Here is a 15,288-nt window from a genome sequence, read left to right as displayed (position 1 = left end):
ATACTACGTATGGATTTTTATGTTAATAAAATGAAGTGTTTGCTAAATACCTCCTCTTATAAGAAGCTGGCTTATAAAGATGTATTTAGAATATAGACAAGGATAAGGACTAGTTTAGAAGAAAGCCTGGCAATGAGAGCATTAGATTTTGATTTGTATCAGTGTTTTATAACTGAGGATCCAATTATACCAATCACAAAAGGCATCCCTAAAGTACACAAGAATCCCTTTGATCCGCCTATGAGACGCATTGTCACAGGTAAAGGATGGTGTACTCAACCCATCTCTATATAGTTAGAAAAAGTCCTGAGACCTTTAGTGGATCAGAATTTGTATATTCTCAGAGACTCCAAATATTTTATAATGGATTTGCATCATTTTTGTAACAATTATACACATTTTAGGGAATTTATCATGGCCACGTTAGATGTTCAGTCCCTAGTTAGTTATTCCCAACTGTCAGGGCATAGTCATGTTGCAGAAGTATTTCGAAATGCATGCAAGTTTTAAAGCATCTAAAAGAGAAATTATAGCATTCTTTATGGAAATTGTTCTGGAGAATAATATTTTTATGTTTGAAGATCAAATATACCTCCAAACAGATGGTGTAGCCATGGGCACTTCGTGTGCCAACAACTACGCGACTATCGTGGCTGTGTGGGAACAGGAATTTATTATAGAAGGCCTTTTTAAAGCAAATATTGTATTTTATAGGCATTTCGTGGATGACCTTTTTTTCATTTGGGCAGGAACACAGGAACAGTTGTTACATTGTCTTGAATATTTTAATAGTTCTTCCAAGTTTTTAAAGTTCACAATGAAATATTCATCTACAAGTGTAGATTTATTAGATGTGATTATTAATATCACAGATGAAAGGAAGGTGACCACAGAAATTTATAGAAAATAATGCTATAGAAATACATATTTGCATAGATCCAGTATGCATCCCCATCATATTTTTGATAATGTAGTGAGAGGCCAAGGGATGAGGATGTCCAGTTTTCAAAGAGGAGATATTGCAATTAGAACAATGGTTTATACAGTGAGGCTATAAGAAGGATAAAGTGAAAAGAATCTTAAATCAGGTTAAGGACTGTAGGCCTACAACAGGGAGACCGTATTTCTCTGCTGATAGGGAAGAGGTAGAGGGGAATATGGACAGCCAAAATGAGTCCAGGGGGAAAAATACATGACAACAGATGCCTGCAAAATATGCTAATAATGTGCATATAGCTAATGAGATCTATAAGAAATATTGGCCAGTGTTGGCAGCAGACCCAGAGATTAGGCAAATAGTAGGTGCACAGCCATCCTTTATGTACAAAAATATGACAAATATTAAAAGGATGTTATGCTATCCTAAAAACAAAAATGGAGTTGGGAGAGTAAGCCCATGCAGTAGCTGTAATTTCTGTCAATATATAGAAGTCTCGAAAGAATTTTGCCATCCAGATCTAAGGAGGACATTTTGGTTTCATGCAGAAGGCACATGTGATACTGAACATCTAGTTTACCTTGCATACTGCGTAATTTGCAGAGCCTTCTATGTAGGTAAAATGGATAGAAAGTTTAAGTATAGGATCAGGGAGCATCTATATGACATTCAGAGACAGGACACAACAAATGCTTTAGCCAAACATGTTATGGCTTTTTCAGCATCCCACACTTTTAATTTTTTTATGATAGAAAACACTAAGATTAATAATAGGTTAGGTGATATCAGAAATAAAATGAAATTAAATGAGATGAAGTGGATAATTAGATTGAGGGCTGATGTAGGTAAGGGACTTAATGATAAGGTCCCTTTAAAACCTATATTACAAGCCAGGCCACTTAGATACTGATTTTTAACATAAGTTATGGATTCTTATGCTTTTTTATATCATATTAACGTACATGCTTTATAAGATTATATGTTTTATTAGTTTTTATGCATTTTTAGGTTTCATGTATTTATATGTAGTTAAGGAGCGGTTCCCTGTATATGCCTTTAAGAAAAATTCTCTTGTTTTGACATCAATTATGTAAATGTATTTAAGGGGCAGTTATTGACACTTGTGTTATACGTCTGAAGAAGCAGTGGGTTACACTGTGAAAGCACTTGCGTGTTTATCTTTGTTCCAACTAAACGGATTGCGTTTTTTATTTATTGCCATCATCTTTAAATATTACCATCGTTTTGCCTTTACACCGTTTTACTTTTACTGGAATGAAGAAGTCACTGAATACAGACATTTTTGTTAATTTTCTTATTTAAAAATCATAACGTAAATTGATATATTTTAAAACAGTTTAGTGTAGTATACTGTTAGGGGTATTTAAATATGAGGTGGTGGGATTCACATCAGTGACTGCTGCATATGTTGAAGAAAGCAAGCACTTAGAAGTAAGATATGTAGACTTTATATAGCAAAATTAAAGGTTAGACAGAAGCAAGCTAAATTAATATATTTTTGAGATCTTGAGCTTGTGGAGTGAATAGTAAATGTATATGTATGGTATATGTATAAGTAAGATGTCTTTTCATCTCATAGGTAAGCACTAGGCTGTCTGCCTGAGGGCATCTGTAAGCCTAGCCAGAATGTGTTGGCTTTCTCCGCCCCCTTGGATTAGTTCCCTGTGCCATTCATTTTTCAAGACTTAAAGTCCTCAAAACCAAACAAAAAAAATAAAAAGTTTAGAATACCTCCATAACCCATTAATTTTGAACAAGTGCTCAAAGCTGTGTACAGCTTCAAAAAATTAGGTTTAACCCTCCAGATAGGAGAAACTGCCCCAAATTGTGACAGGTGCATCTACAGACATTAGCATGGGTAGCCTTGATTTTTAGGTTAGGGAAAGTGCATGTTACAGCCTGTGTTCCCACTTAACACTATTGGTGTGGGTTCTTTTCTTGCTTCTCCTTCCATATATGAAAAAACAATGTATGCTTTCAGAAAACATTAACTTTTAGCCCTAAGAAAAAGTGCACTGGCTATTGTAAATAAAACTAAATTGTACACTGTTCTATTATTAAATGAATTTAAGTCTGCTGGGGAAGCTGGCATCTCTTATTCACTTCCATTAATTCCAAACTTTATTTTTCACTGAACTGCTTGCCATTGTACGTCTGAATTTTCTAATTCCCTCAGCAAGGAATGCTTAAAACTCAAAAGATTAATTGATTGCACCTGCAGACAGCTCATCTGCATGGAAAGTAGTCCAGAGGGGGAAAAAAAACTAACAACTCTGCAGATGCATGAAGGAATCTTTGTTTCACTCAGAACAGACTGTACAACTGCCTTCAGCTGCAGACTTCTTGACTCCCATTGAACATTTGCTAATGGAAAAAAAAAACAGCTAATACAATTGCAGATGCAAGAAACTGTTTTTCGTGGCTTTCATCATGTTGTCCTATTTTTCAAACCTACTTGTTTATAGATTAAACCAAGAGCATTAATCTAGACGTTTGTAGGAATAAGACGAAAAACAAAAACAGACTCCAAACAAGGAATCCACAACAATTGAAAAAACAAGCAGGTCCACCACAGGATGAGGGTGACAATAAGGCTAAGATCACGAACAGTTGTAAAGGAAGCCGTTTATTACAAACACACTGACTGAGCGCTTTCACCAGATAAACTGGTATCATCAGAGTCTTACAAAATGATTACACCCAGCATATTCTTTTATATCATCATTAAAACCAATTATTCAGTTATTGATTCCTAAATGAATTGCATCTCTTAAAGAATACATTTGAACATTTTTTTTTATCTAAAATATATAATGTAAATTACTAAGATGTATAAATGCAATTTACTAATATACAATTTAAACTTCTACTATAACCTACATAAAAATTATATAAATGAATTCAATAGTGTAATGAATTGTGTATTTAGATGTATAATAGGTATGAATAAACACAAAATAGCAAATTCATCATTAATAAACTACACCCATCATATAAGTCTCTACCATGATTCAAACCTAAATGTAATTGGCTCTGTACTTTAACAGGGGTTTTAAAGATACACTTTCGTTGATCCCTGGAAATTTTGTAGCATTTAACCTAATCTGCCATTCCATTTCACGAAGGGCTACAAGATTATTGACATCACCATAACTATCAGGTTTTATCCTGTCCACTACAAAAAACAAAAACTTTTTAAATTGGCAACAAGTCCTGGCGTGTAAAAAAAGGGCATTGTGGTCATCCTTTCTTCTAATAGAACCACAGTGTTCCCTAATTCTCTCCTTCAAACATCTCGTAGTCTTTCCTACATAAAATGCATCGCATGTCATGCAAGAAGCTACATAAACACAATTATTTGTAACACAATTACAACGTCCAGGACATGCAATTGTACGCCCATACCCTACCACTGTAAGATTAGAGCCTTCTGCTATGTATCTACACCATTTACAACAGCCACATCTGCTCATTTGTGATCTCATAGATACATCATTTTTCCTCTCCAAAATGTCCTTCAAATTGTTTCCCCTGCTAAACACAATCACAGGGGCATCACCCAAAATTGCTTTTAAACCTTCACTCAAAAAGTAGTCCCATAAACTCTTTAAATTTACGCAAATTTCCAAAGAGCAATCATTATATTTCAAAACAAACTTGGGACCAGTCTTGTCCTTACCAGTGTTGTTTTCTTCACTGTTGGACTTAATAATAGCTGAACACATACCCCTTGTTTTCAAAATCGGGACATATTTACTTCTCCTTTTCTTATACACTTCTTTTTTGATTTTAATCAGAAGTGTCAATGGATAGCCCCTCTCCAAAAATAAACCAATCAGTGTATACATCTCATTTTTAAACTCCTCATCGTCACTGATCAGCCTAGAAAGACGAACCATCTGGCCTTTAAGAGCAAATATCTGATTCTACATATAATCAGTGCACGTTTACACCCTAACCCCACCACAGTAGCTGAAAATAACAGTGTGTAAACTTAAACTTGCATTTGTCCAGCATTTCTTCTCTTACACCGTAAAGCCCGTATTTCTTACAAATAATAAAAAATTACCTGTTATCTTTAACGCATGCAACAATCATGGGGGAGAAAACCCCACACACATTTTAAATACCTCTGACTACATACGACACAAAACTGCTTTACTAATAGCTTGAAGTTTATATCCTAGAATATTTTGTACAAGTACTTAGAACAAATATTGCTTTATTTACTGTTACGTTTTTCCTATGTATTCTTCAAAATATTTAAAGGAAAACTGCACCCACAGACTCAAAAACATATATATTTCATCATGGTTTAGTGTTTCCTACATTTTAACACCACTCTTCCTGTTTCATCTCAATTTCCTAACACCAGGCTCTGGTTCAAGTCCAAGGTACCCCTGGTTTTTCTAGTCAACTCCTGTGCTTTTTTGTGCCTCTTAAGCATTTTCCTTTGGAACATTTGAAAAGGCTTCACTGGCAAAGCCACTCTGAGCTTTGTCAGAAGAATGTGAAGGACTATCCCCTCTGCTGGCTGATTTTTTGTTGGATAAACTTTTTCCACCTTAGCCTGTTCTGCATTAAAAATGTATTTGGATCCACCAGGAAAAAATATTCTGAAAACAGCTGGATACATCAGCTTGAGTCTCACCTGCCTGTCAACATTCCATGATTGCTGAGATGAATTTGCCTCTGTTCTGCTTGGTGTACAGTGAGTAATTATTTTCCACAAACACTCTGCTGTTTTCAGTTTTTAGTACTTTTTCCTTCTGTCTCAGTTTTGTTAAGATCACCTCTTTCTGCTGTTATGATTGCATCTTTGCCAATACAGGTCTTTTCTGCTTTGTTGTAGCCAGGTTTGGAGCATACACTCTAGGTACCTGCTCAATTAACAAATGCTATGGAATACCAGTCCAAATGCTTACTTGTGCTTTCATAAAATTAATACAGTCTGTTACTTCCACTTTCACTGGTACAGAATATCTCATGTTTTCTCAGTGAGCTCTTTCTTTTAATTCTACCATTTTTTTGTAACCACTCTTCTTGAGAAGTCTCTTACTTGGCCAGTCCCTTCTTCATTTCGTCCTTTGATTTTTGCAGTTTTGCTAGTTCATCTGAGTAGCTAGTTAGTTATTTTTTTCAGCCTTGGTTGTTTTAGTTGATTATCTCCTTCAACGTTTCATTTATTTTAATCCCTTCTGAGTACGTTTGATTTATTTTTCCTCAAGGTTAGTAGAAGCCATCTCTTTTATCAAAGCTGAATTGTGATCTGCGTTTTGCTGAACAGTTGCAGGATTCCTCAATTTATGCTTTCTTTTCACTCTTGTTTTAGTTGATTTTCTTTCAGACTCTCTAAATTTCTTCTTTGCTGCATCCAGGCAGTGTATTTACTCTCCAATAATTGAATTTTATTCAAGCTGGCATTAATACTAGCAGTCATTTCATTTTCCACACTGGGAGAGCTGAACTTAAGCTATTGATCAGTGTGCAGCCATCTTGGAAATCCTCTCTAAGCAACTATTTTTGGTAACTCCAAAGCTCAAGAAAATTTTGGGCAGTGAATTAGACAATAGAAAGTAATAAGGATTGTCACCAAACTTCAGGATCACATGACAAGAAAAGTAATCAGAGATCTTGTAGATATTTTGGAAATTTTATGAAAATTTGTATAACGCAGAGGAATGTGGAAACAAATGTAAGGATACAAATGCTGAAGTTTTTATGGGAGACCTAATTATGCCATGGCTTGAGAAAGATGAGGTTCAACATTTAATAGTTACTATAGGGAGAGATGATATAAAAAGAGATATATAATCAGTCAAATGCGAATTATCCAGGAAGAGATCATATTCCTATTTAAGTTTATAGGGAAGGAAGTGACAAGGATCTCTGGAAGGTTTTAACAGCATTTTAAAAGGGGGATGGGTAACGAGCATCTTGGAAAAAGGCATTGGTGGCTTTATTATCCAAAGATGGTAAAGACCTTTCACACCCAACTTCATATTAGACCCATTTCATTTTTATGCCATGATTATAAAATGTGTACTAGCTAAGAGAATGGCAAAGGTGTTGTCAGAATTGATAGATATGGACCACTGTGGTTTTGTGGATAGGAGACCAATATTTGATGACTTTAATAGAACATTGATGGTCTAGAAGGAGGCAGAATTTAAGAAAATGTTGCTGCTGTTGGTGGATTTTGATGAGGAGAAGGCATTTCATGGAGTCAGCAGGGATTTTGAGTAGGGCATTAGGAGCATTTGCATTCCTTGATGGAATAATCTAGTTATGAGGCTATATAAAGATTGAGAGGGCTTCTCTCTGACAAACTGCGTTTGAACAGGGGAACCAAGCAGGCGTGTCCTCTTTTCCTTTTGTTTGCTTTATATTTAGAGCCATTAACAAAGAAAGGATTCAGCAATTTCAAAGATATAAATGGTGTGGTAATAGAGAAAAGTTAGCTTTATTTGTAGGTGATGTTCCTTTGTACTTGATAAATCTAGAAAAGGATATTTCAGTGTTGTGGAGAATTTTGAGGTAGTTTCAAGTTTTTTTTATAATTTAAAATTAATGAAGATAAAATATGTGGTGGTAAACTATGTATCCACACATGAATTGGTTCAGCAATGCCTATATTTATGGGGACACAGTAAGATTAAGAATTTAGTGTATGGATTAAAAAGGGTTCTGTTGTAGCAGTTAAAGATGTGTGAAAAGAACCAAAAGTGAAAAACAGCAGGGTGAAAAGTGACTGGTAAATATTCAAATACTGGAGGTGTGATGGGAAAGAGATGTAACTGAGAATATGTTTTTTAGAGCGTAACAAGTCAGATTTAAAAAATTCCCTACAGAGTACTCAGGAATGTTGGGGAACAAATTGCTGTAACTAAGGAAATGATTGTTTTGAGCCAGAAGACCAGATTGTAATTGCCTAGACTTGCTAAGGCCTTACTAGGGTTAATGCTGTTGGATGCTAAAAAACAAGAGGTACTGTGGAAGTGCAAAGGGCATTTATATATATATTTCTACTGTGTCTGTCCCATTTAGAGGTAGTTTGGAACCTCTCATTTGAGGTTCACTGGAATTCACCCGTGAGCCACTAACCATTCCTGTAGTAACCGTCAAGGATCAGCTGCTGTTATGATTTTATGTAACTTCAGTGTTTCTTTATTGTATCTTGCGTCCAGATTGTTCATGATGTTATGATTTGGGAACATTTGATGAGATGCTGAAGAATTATAAAGATACTTGCTGTAACATAATAGAACTATGGATCTCATTTTCAACTTTGAAGTAGTGAGTCTTAAACTACAGTAGTAGCACAGGGGAGTAAAAGTGTACATTTTGACTTTGCAGTCTTTGGGGTGTTAGAGGTGGTGTTGGCCCTTTAAAGCCAAGAGTTGCTTGAATGCCCTTTGTTGTATATTAATTTTCACTAACACAATTTGTTCTGTATCTTTGATTTCATGCTGTATTGTGATAATTAGAATGGCTGCTAAGATGTGTCCCTTTCACTGAAGAGTATTCTGTCAAAATTCTGAAGGTAATTTTGTTAATTATGCAGAAATTAACAGGAAAAATACTGTTTTTCATTTTAGTTTTAACTTTTTCCTCATTTTATTGAGTAACCTGCATGCAGTCTGATTTGGAAACAAGATCATCCGTACAATTTCTGTTTGCAGCTGTTGAAAAGAATTTACACATGTGGGAAGACATGAAAAAAGGAACAGACTATGGACAGACCTGCTGCTTACGTGCCAAAATAGACATGAATTCCAACAATGGCTGTATGAGAGACCCAACAATTTATCGCTGTAAAAATGAAGCCCATCCTCGCACTGGTACAAAATACAAGTAAATGTCTTTTTTTTTATTTCTTTTGCTTCTTTAGTATGTAATGAGACAGCTTGTAGTTTCATCTTTGCATTGGTGGGGGTGAGGGACATTGTCATTCTGTTTTGCTCTGGTTAGCATATTAGACACAAGTCTGAATTTTCCTGTTTAATATGGTATATCTGCATTCTGTCTGATCTGTATTGTTTTGAAGAAAAAGCAAAGTCTTGTATCTGATGGAATGTATATACATTTGCCATCTGAAAGTCTGAGGATTCTTAATTATGATCCTTTGAACAGTGGGAATTTAATTGTGAATGAGGGAAATATTTACTATTTGATGTTGCAGTATCTTGGTATATTCCCCCTGTTATGGTACAGTGATCTTGGATTTTTTTGGGTCCCTGATGCTTTGCAGCCATCAGCCCTTCATGCCTGTTTGGTAGCTTGTTCTTTCTCTGCAGATTGTAGTTTTAGTTGCTGTTGCACGGTGAGAGCTGACCACAGAAGCTGTTATTCAGGCATCCATCAGAGATATTTTGGTTTGAGGTCCTAGTTATTCCCTCTTACTGGCAGACATGAGCATGTGCATCACTGCAGGAGTCTGTAATGCCCTTCTGTTTTGTGTGCATATTTTCATGCACACATTAAGGGTTGCCTTCACCAGCTCGCCTATGTCCCTGGTGGTATCCCCATTGGGTAGTACCCCCCCCCCCCAGGATGTGTGTGAGTCAGCAGCTACTGCTTACTCTTCCCTTCTCCATGCCAGCACCCGCAGCACTAATCAAGTCTGGGTCATCTGCAGTCAGGTTTTATTCCTTCATGCAGTAGTGCTGGCCTTGTTGCATATAAAATATGTGGACATTTGTGTTGCTTTTCTTTTTACTCATGCTTACTTGTTTTATGTAAGCATAAGCCTTTGTTTGTTTTCAATCACCTGCAGCATTGCACATGCTGGGGATACAGCTCTTTCCTATGTGTTGTGGCCCAGTGTCACTCTGGTTTCCAGTGAGGGGCGGGGGTGCTGAATGAGTATCAATCAGGACACTGTCAATGGATGGTAACCTAGAAGTGGAAACCTCCTAAATGCTTTAGATGGGGAGGAATTTTGAAGAGTTGTCCCAGTGTTTTTTCTCTGAATCCTCTAACTGGTTTTAGTAATCTCTCCCCTTGATGGTTGGTGAACAAGTGATTAGAGCAGGGTATCCTGTAGGAGTCTTGGGTATGTGCCTACATACATTTCCAAGCTGTGATGCAGTGCACTGATTCATAGACTTGAAATTTTGTGAGGTTATCACTTAATATTAGGACGTTTGCTATAGAATAACTCTTTTTTCCAAGATCAGCTGTGGTCCCTGGTTTCCTTATTTCAAAGGAGAGAGCTTTATGTTGTGACTTTACCAGAGAGGGTGTTACACCCTGGGGGGGGTGGTTGCAGTGTTCAAATCTGGTATGCTTGCACCTCTACTGGGCAATTCCCAGTTTGTAGTGGGGTAGTTAGTCACCCATAAATAAGGTAATAGGTTGAATGATGAGCGTCTCTAGCAAGTTTATAGCTTGCAAGGATATGGTATAGGACTTTACATATGGTAATTTGGGGATGGAGAAGTTCAAACGCATCATCCTATTTGATCAGGCTTGAGGTATTTTTTTTATGTAAATTGAGACACTTGTTCCTTCAGTCTGTGCCTGTGCAGTAGCTGGTGTAAATGTGTGAAAGGTATTGTTGCCCTGCACTGCCGCAGTGCTCTCCGTGGCTTTAAGCCATGTCTCCTTAACTGCATGAGTTTCAAAATCCTCCAGAGTGAAGAGTGCTTGGTAGGAGTGGAGTTTGTTTTTGACTCCTGCCATTGAGCAATAATGCCTTCAGATTTTCTTCGGCTGGCTTTGCCATGCTGGAAGGTTTGTCACTTTGGCATTGCCTAAAAAAGGCACTATTGGGGAGGACAATGTTGTAATCAGTATTCTAAAGTCTAGTGTGACTGGTGCATACTGTTTGTGGCAATATTTGTACTATTTGTGGAAATATTGTAACTTTTGTCCTTACTATGGCATCATCCTTGGAGTAGGTAGAATGCTGCTGAATGTTCATATAGTACTAGAACACAGTCTGAGAGCACTATCATGTCTGTCTTTTTGTAGCTGACGGAGGTACATGTGAGATCATTTACACTCGTGGACTTCAACAGAGTCATTACTGGTACTTGTGGTCTAGTGACTTGAGTGCATTCATGATCTATCAAGAAAGAATCAAATGATACTTTTCATAGGCAGGTATTGGAATTTGCCCCCCCCCCCCCAAAAAAAAAAAAAACACACACACACACACACACACACACACGAACACATGGAAAGTGTTACAGGCCTTCATATCTCTGGGCAATCAAGTTGGACACTGGGGTAAGATTAAATAGGGAAAGAAATGATGGCTACCCTTTCATTGCATTCACAGATGTCTGTTTTCCTATTGAGAAAGGACTGATGGTTGGCAAGCAGAGAGGGATAAAAACAGATTGAGGAAAAATGCTAAATGACCTTGTGGCTCTTAGGGAAAAAAAAAACATGTTTCGTGGAAGTAGGAGAAAATTAGTGATGGGGTGGAGCAGTATCCATTAAGGGCATACTGGGTTGGGTGATATACTGACATCAATGATATCTTAAAAAATGCGGATATAGCCTTCTTGATAGGGCCAGTATTCCTTGATCTGACTTTGTAGATTGTGAACTATCACTGAATTCTGTAATTAGAGCAGGAATAAGAGCCGATGCCGTGTCATGGTTCAGCGACACCTAAATTAAGACATTTTAAAGTATAATTAGATCTACTGTTTTACTTTCCTCCCCACCAGCCAGTAGTCTCTCAGATTAGTCAGTGTTATCTCCACTGTTTGCCTATCAGCAAAATTCTGGAGGACCTGCCACAAATTCCATTTATCTTAAATGCTGATAATATTGTTGTATATAGGTCCAACAGTTTTCCTGTCTCCAGAAAATAGCTAGTGGATCATCTTTCATAGCTGTCCATTTGGCTGTTTATTCCAAATACCGAGAAAACCAAATGTATTTGTTTTGCTACCAAGCAAAAGCTTTCTGTAGTAACTAAACGTTGGTGCTTGCTGTGTAGCAATTAAAATCCTGTTGAGACTACACCATACTTCAAATGTCGTGGAGTTTGGCTGGACCAAGTCTTCAGCTTTCAATATCAAATTCATTCTACCAAGTTAAAAATACATTTCTCTTTTGGAGTTGTTACCACTTTCTGTCCCTAGAAGGAAGACTTGACAGGAGGTAAAGGGGATTTCTTTTCATCCTTCTCGAGGATGGTCTGCCAATTTTAACAGTGTATCCAAGAAAAACCTGCATCACTTCAACACCACCATCAATGACACTTGCAGCGGTATCACCCTGTTTGCAAAAATAACTTTACTGTCCTAGCTAAAACAAAATGGTTACCAGGAAAGCAGAGATGTACATTAATAACCTCTCTCATCTATGAATTAATGGAACCTAGAAACTTTTCTTTTTTGCATTAATTTTAATTTCTGCTGAACTTCGTTCCCTTGGGTTGAAGGAAGTTGCTTGACTGCCTGATATTCTTGCTTTTCTTCTGCAGTCAAACATACCCTCAGCAGCAGGTCCGAAGAGGAGGTCCTTATCTAAAGGGTCATTTAGGAGCAGTACCTTCACATGGTCTGGCAGGAGTACGTCTTCAGACAGATATGACTCAAAGTAACTGACCATGGATCTGCTGCTTTACAGGCTACATCTAGAACATCATAGCGTCATGTTTGGAATGTTTAGCTGTAAATGTCATGCTTTATTTCCTTGTCCATAATTTCCTTTGCCTTGGTCCTCAAAGCTAGGGTAGCAGAAGTGTAGCAGAACTGTATACTCCTCCCTCAGTCTTCTGACTCTTCTCTCACTCTCATTGAGAATAGTTCTTGGGTGGTGCCTTAGAGTATCCTTTTGTAGACTCCTGTGACACCACTGCTGGATCGGATCAGAAAACTGGTTCTTTTCATAAGAATTTCTCGGTGTCCTTGACCCTAAAAAAGTAGTCAGGCTTCCTGGGAGTTGGGACGGGGGCAAATCTGGATTTGCTGGTGCATTAACAAATGCTTTGTCTGAGACATCTGTAACTAGAAGAACAACTAGTGCTCTGAGCTTAAGCCACATAGTTATTAACCTTTATAAGATGGTCTTTGTCATTTTCAGACATTTGAAAATGATACCAAAAAAATTATAAGACGACAAAATCCCCCTTTGGGGGAAGCTAGAAGCAGGCCAGTTGACTGACTTAGAAGTCATGCAACTGTACTAACTTCGCAGCATGAAACATTTAAAGATAGCATTGACTGATAACCCTCTTACACCACTCCTTATATGGTAATGGGAAAGTGTGCCAAAGCCTGTGAGGGAAGTTAAGCCGGCTATCGGGGTAACTACAGGGAGGTTCTCTCTCAGATGACCCAACAGTGATGGTACTCTGTGTACATTTGTAGTAGTTTACATTCTAACACAATTGTGCTATCCTAGTCATCCTTCATTCCCTGTTTACTTAGCCTTTGAAACAAGTGCCCATTTCAAACACAACTTTTCAGCATTAACCCTTGATATATGGGAATCATTACTAGTAAAACTGAAGTCTGCCTCATTTCCAGAACTCAATAACCACCTCAAGCTTCCCTCTTCAAAGAAACCACTTGTAAATTGTCACAAAAAGTAGATTCTCATGTTGCTTCAGCGCAACTCCTATGACTATTTAATCCCAGTTAACTGTGCCCATTCTACACTGCCTATGCATTCCTTTTTGTACCAATTTGTACTTCTGCCTTAACATTTTGCCTGCTTGTCCCCACCCAACCATCTTCTTATGTAAATATTCTGTTAAACCTGTGTCTTACACACTACCAGATCTTCTAAGTTATGTGTAAGCCATGTTATTTATCTTTCTCTGCATTCCTTGTTTAATCATTATAATTTTGGTTTTGTAATTTGTTTATTTCTGTTTGTAGTTCAGTTTTTCTGATTTTGGTTTATGTGGACTGAACCTGGAAGCAGTCCATTTAGATTGGTGTTAAATGAAAAACCTTCATTCATTCGTCTACCTGTCACTTGGTTCAGTAAGGACCTTCAAGGATAAGAGGTATTTAATGGAATGATTGATATACTCCAAGTTTATTAACCATAGTCTGGTGGAACTGGTTTGATTTCAAGTGTAATCTAGTCCCATTTCCCTGAGCTCCCTGTTTTGTATTCTGTGAGTCTGACTTGCAGGTGTAAAATTCTGTAGGGGGAACCAAGCTTCTGATCTCGGCTTAAGGATAGCTTAGACTTTCAGATTAGTGGTGTAATTAGAATGGAAGCAATTAGCTTGTTTGACTTGGTTTGAATCTAGAAGAAAAAATACTTAAATACTTGGTCTCTACTGTCTGTCACCATCATCCTTCACAGTATAGAGCCTATGGTCAATTCGTCCATCCTGAACTTGATACTGGAGGAGTTCTAGAACAAGTCCAACTCTTGAATGTTTCCTTTGAGAATGTTGTCACTGTGTAATGTAAGCATGTTTAACATGAAGAGCCTTTCTGTGTATGAACTTGAACTAGTCAAATACATGCGTGCTGGAAAGTGGCTGTGACATTTTCCCCCAAAGGAGTTGTCCCTGCACTCAAAGGACTACTTACTAAGTTGGCCACTGTCCTTTCTCTTGACCAATAGATTACATTGCATGATGTCATTCTGTTCTCATGTTGCAGTATTCTGCATATGGGTTTACTCCTCTTGTCTCGCATCCGTACAGCCAGTCTACAAAAGTTTTCAGTCCCTCTTGAGGTGCGTGTGACATCTGACATGACTGAGGGAATGTGGGCCATAAAAGTGACGTCGGCACGCACCAGCCGTCAGAACTTTTCAGCCACCAGTCATACACCAGGTGTTACCACTACTGCTGATGTCTGATTCTTCAAAAATCAGATAAGTGCCCCCATTGGGGACCTTTTCAGTCCTTTAAACTTGTATTGCCTGTTAATGTCATCCAGAAAGGGGAAGGGTCAGTGCGGCCGCCAGATCCCCCACAAGGATGCCCATGATAAGTGCCTCTTCTGTTTGGGTCGGTTGCACGACCACAAGGGCTGCCCTATTTGCCAGGCTTTTACCTAAGACCCTCCGCAGCCGCTTACATGCATTGAATCTTTATCTAGAAAACTAACGCCTTCAGCAGATCACTTTAGGGATGGAGATCTCCTCAGATGTTCCTTTGGAACCTCCAAAAAAGAAGCCCAGGACCCTAATAACTTCATCAACCACTGAGCCTCTTCTGTCTGGTCCTCAGCCTGTGGCTGACTCTGGCCTGGTAGAAGGATTTGGATCTGCCGTATTGGATAGAGTGGGTACCCCCATGGATGCCGCAAAATCCCTCGGCAAGAGCACGTCTGTTAAGGCTATACTGCCGTCAACTTCCGATGATGGGGGGGGGGGGGCAGTGTTCCAAAGGG

The 15,288-nt window shown here is 38.0% G+C and overlaps 1 protein-coding gene across 13 annotated transcripts in view; it reads left to right on the top strand.

Annotated features, from left to right (window-relative positions):
• Positions 1-15,288, top strand: part of EPRS1 (glutamyl-prolyl-tRNA synthetase 1) — a 1,752,234-nt gene that overhangs the window by 566,809 nt on the left and 1,170,137 nt on the right. For all 13 annotated transcript variants that reach the window (XM_044061601.1, XM_044061548.1, XM_044061611.1 and 10 more), the window contains one exon: positions 8,641-8,812. In XM_044061601.1, the coding sequence (XP_043917536.1) occupies positions 8,641-8,812 (172 nt within the window). The remainder of the gene's footprint in view (positions 1-8,640; positions 8,813-15,288) is intronic.

This window comes from Protopterus annectens, chromosome 1.part0, assembly GCF_019279795.1.
Source record: "Protopterus annectens isolate FY-2018-M chromosome 1.part0, PAN1.0, whole genome shotgun sequence".
In the NCBI taxonomy this organism is placed as follows: Eukaryota; Metazoa; Chordata; order Ceratodontiformes; family Protopteridae; genus Protopterus; species Protopterus annectens.
Note: the sequence above shows the minus strand (reverse complement) of the source record. Positions and strands in the feature narration are given on the sequence as shown.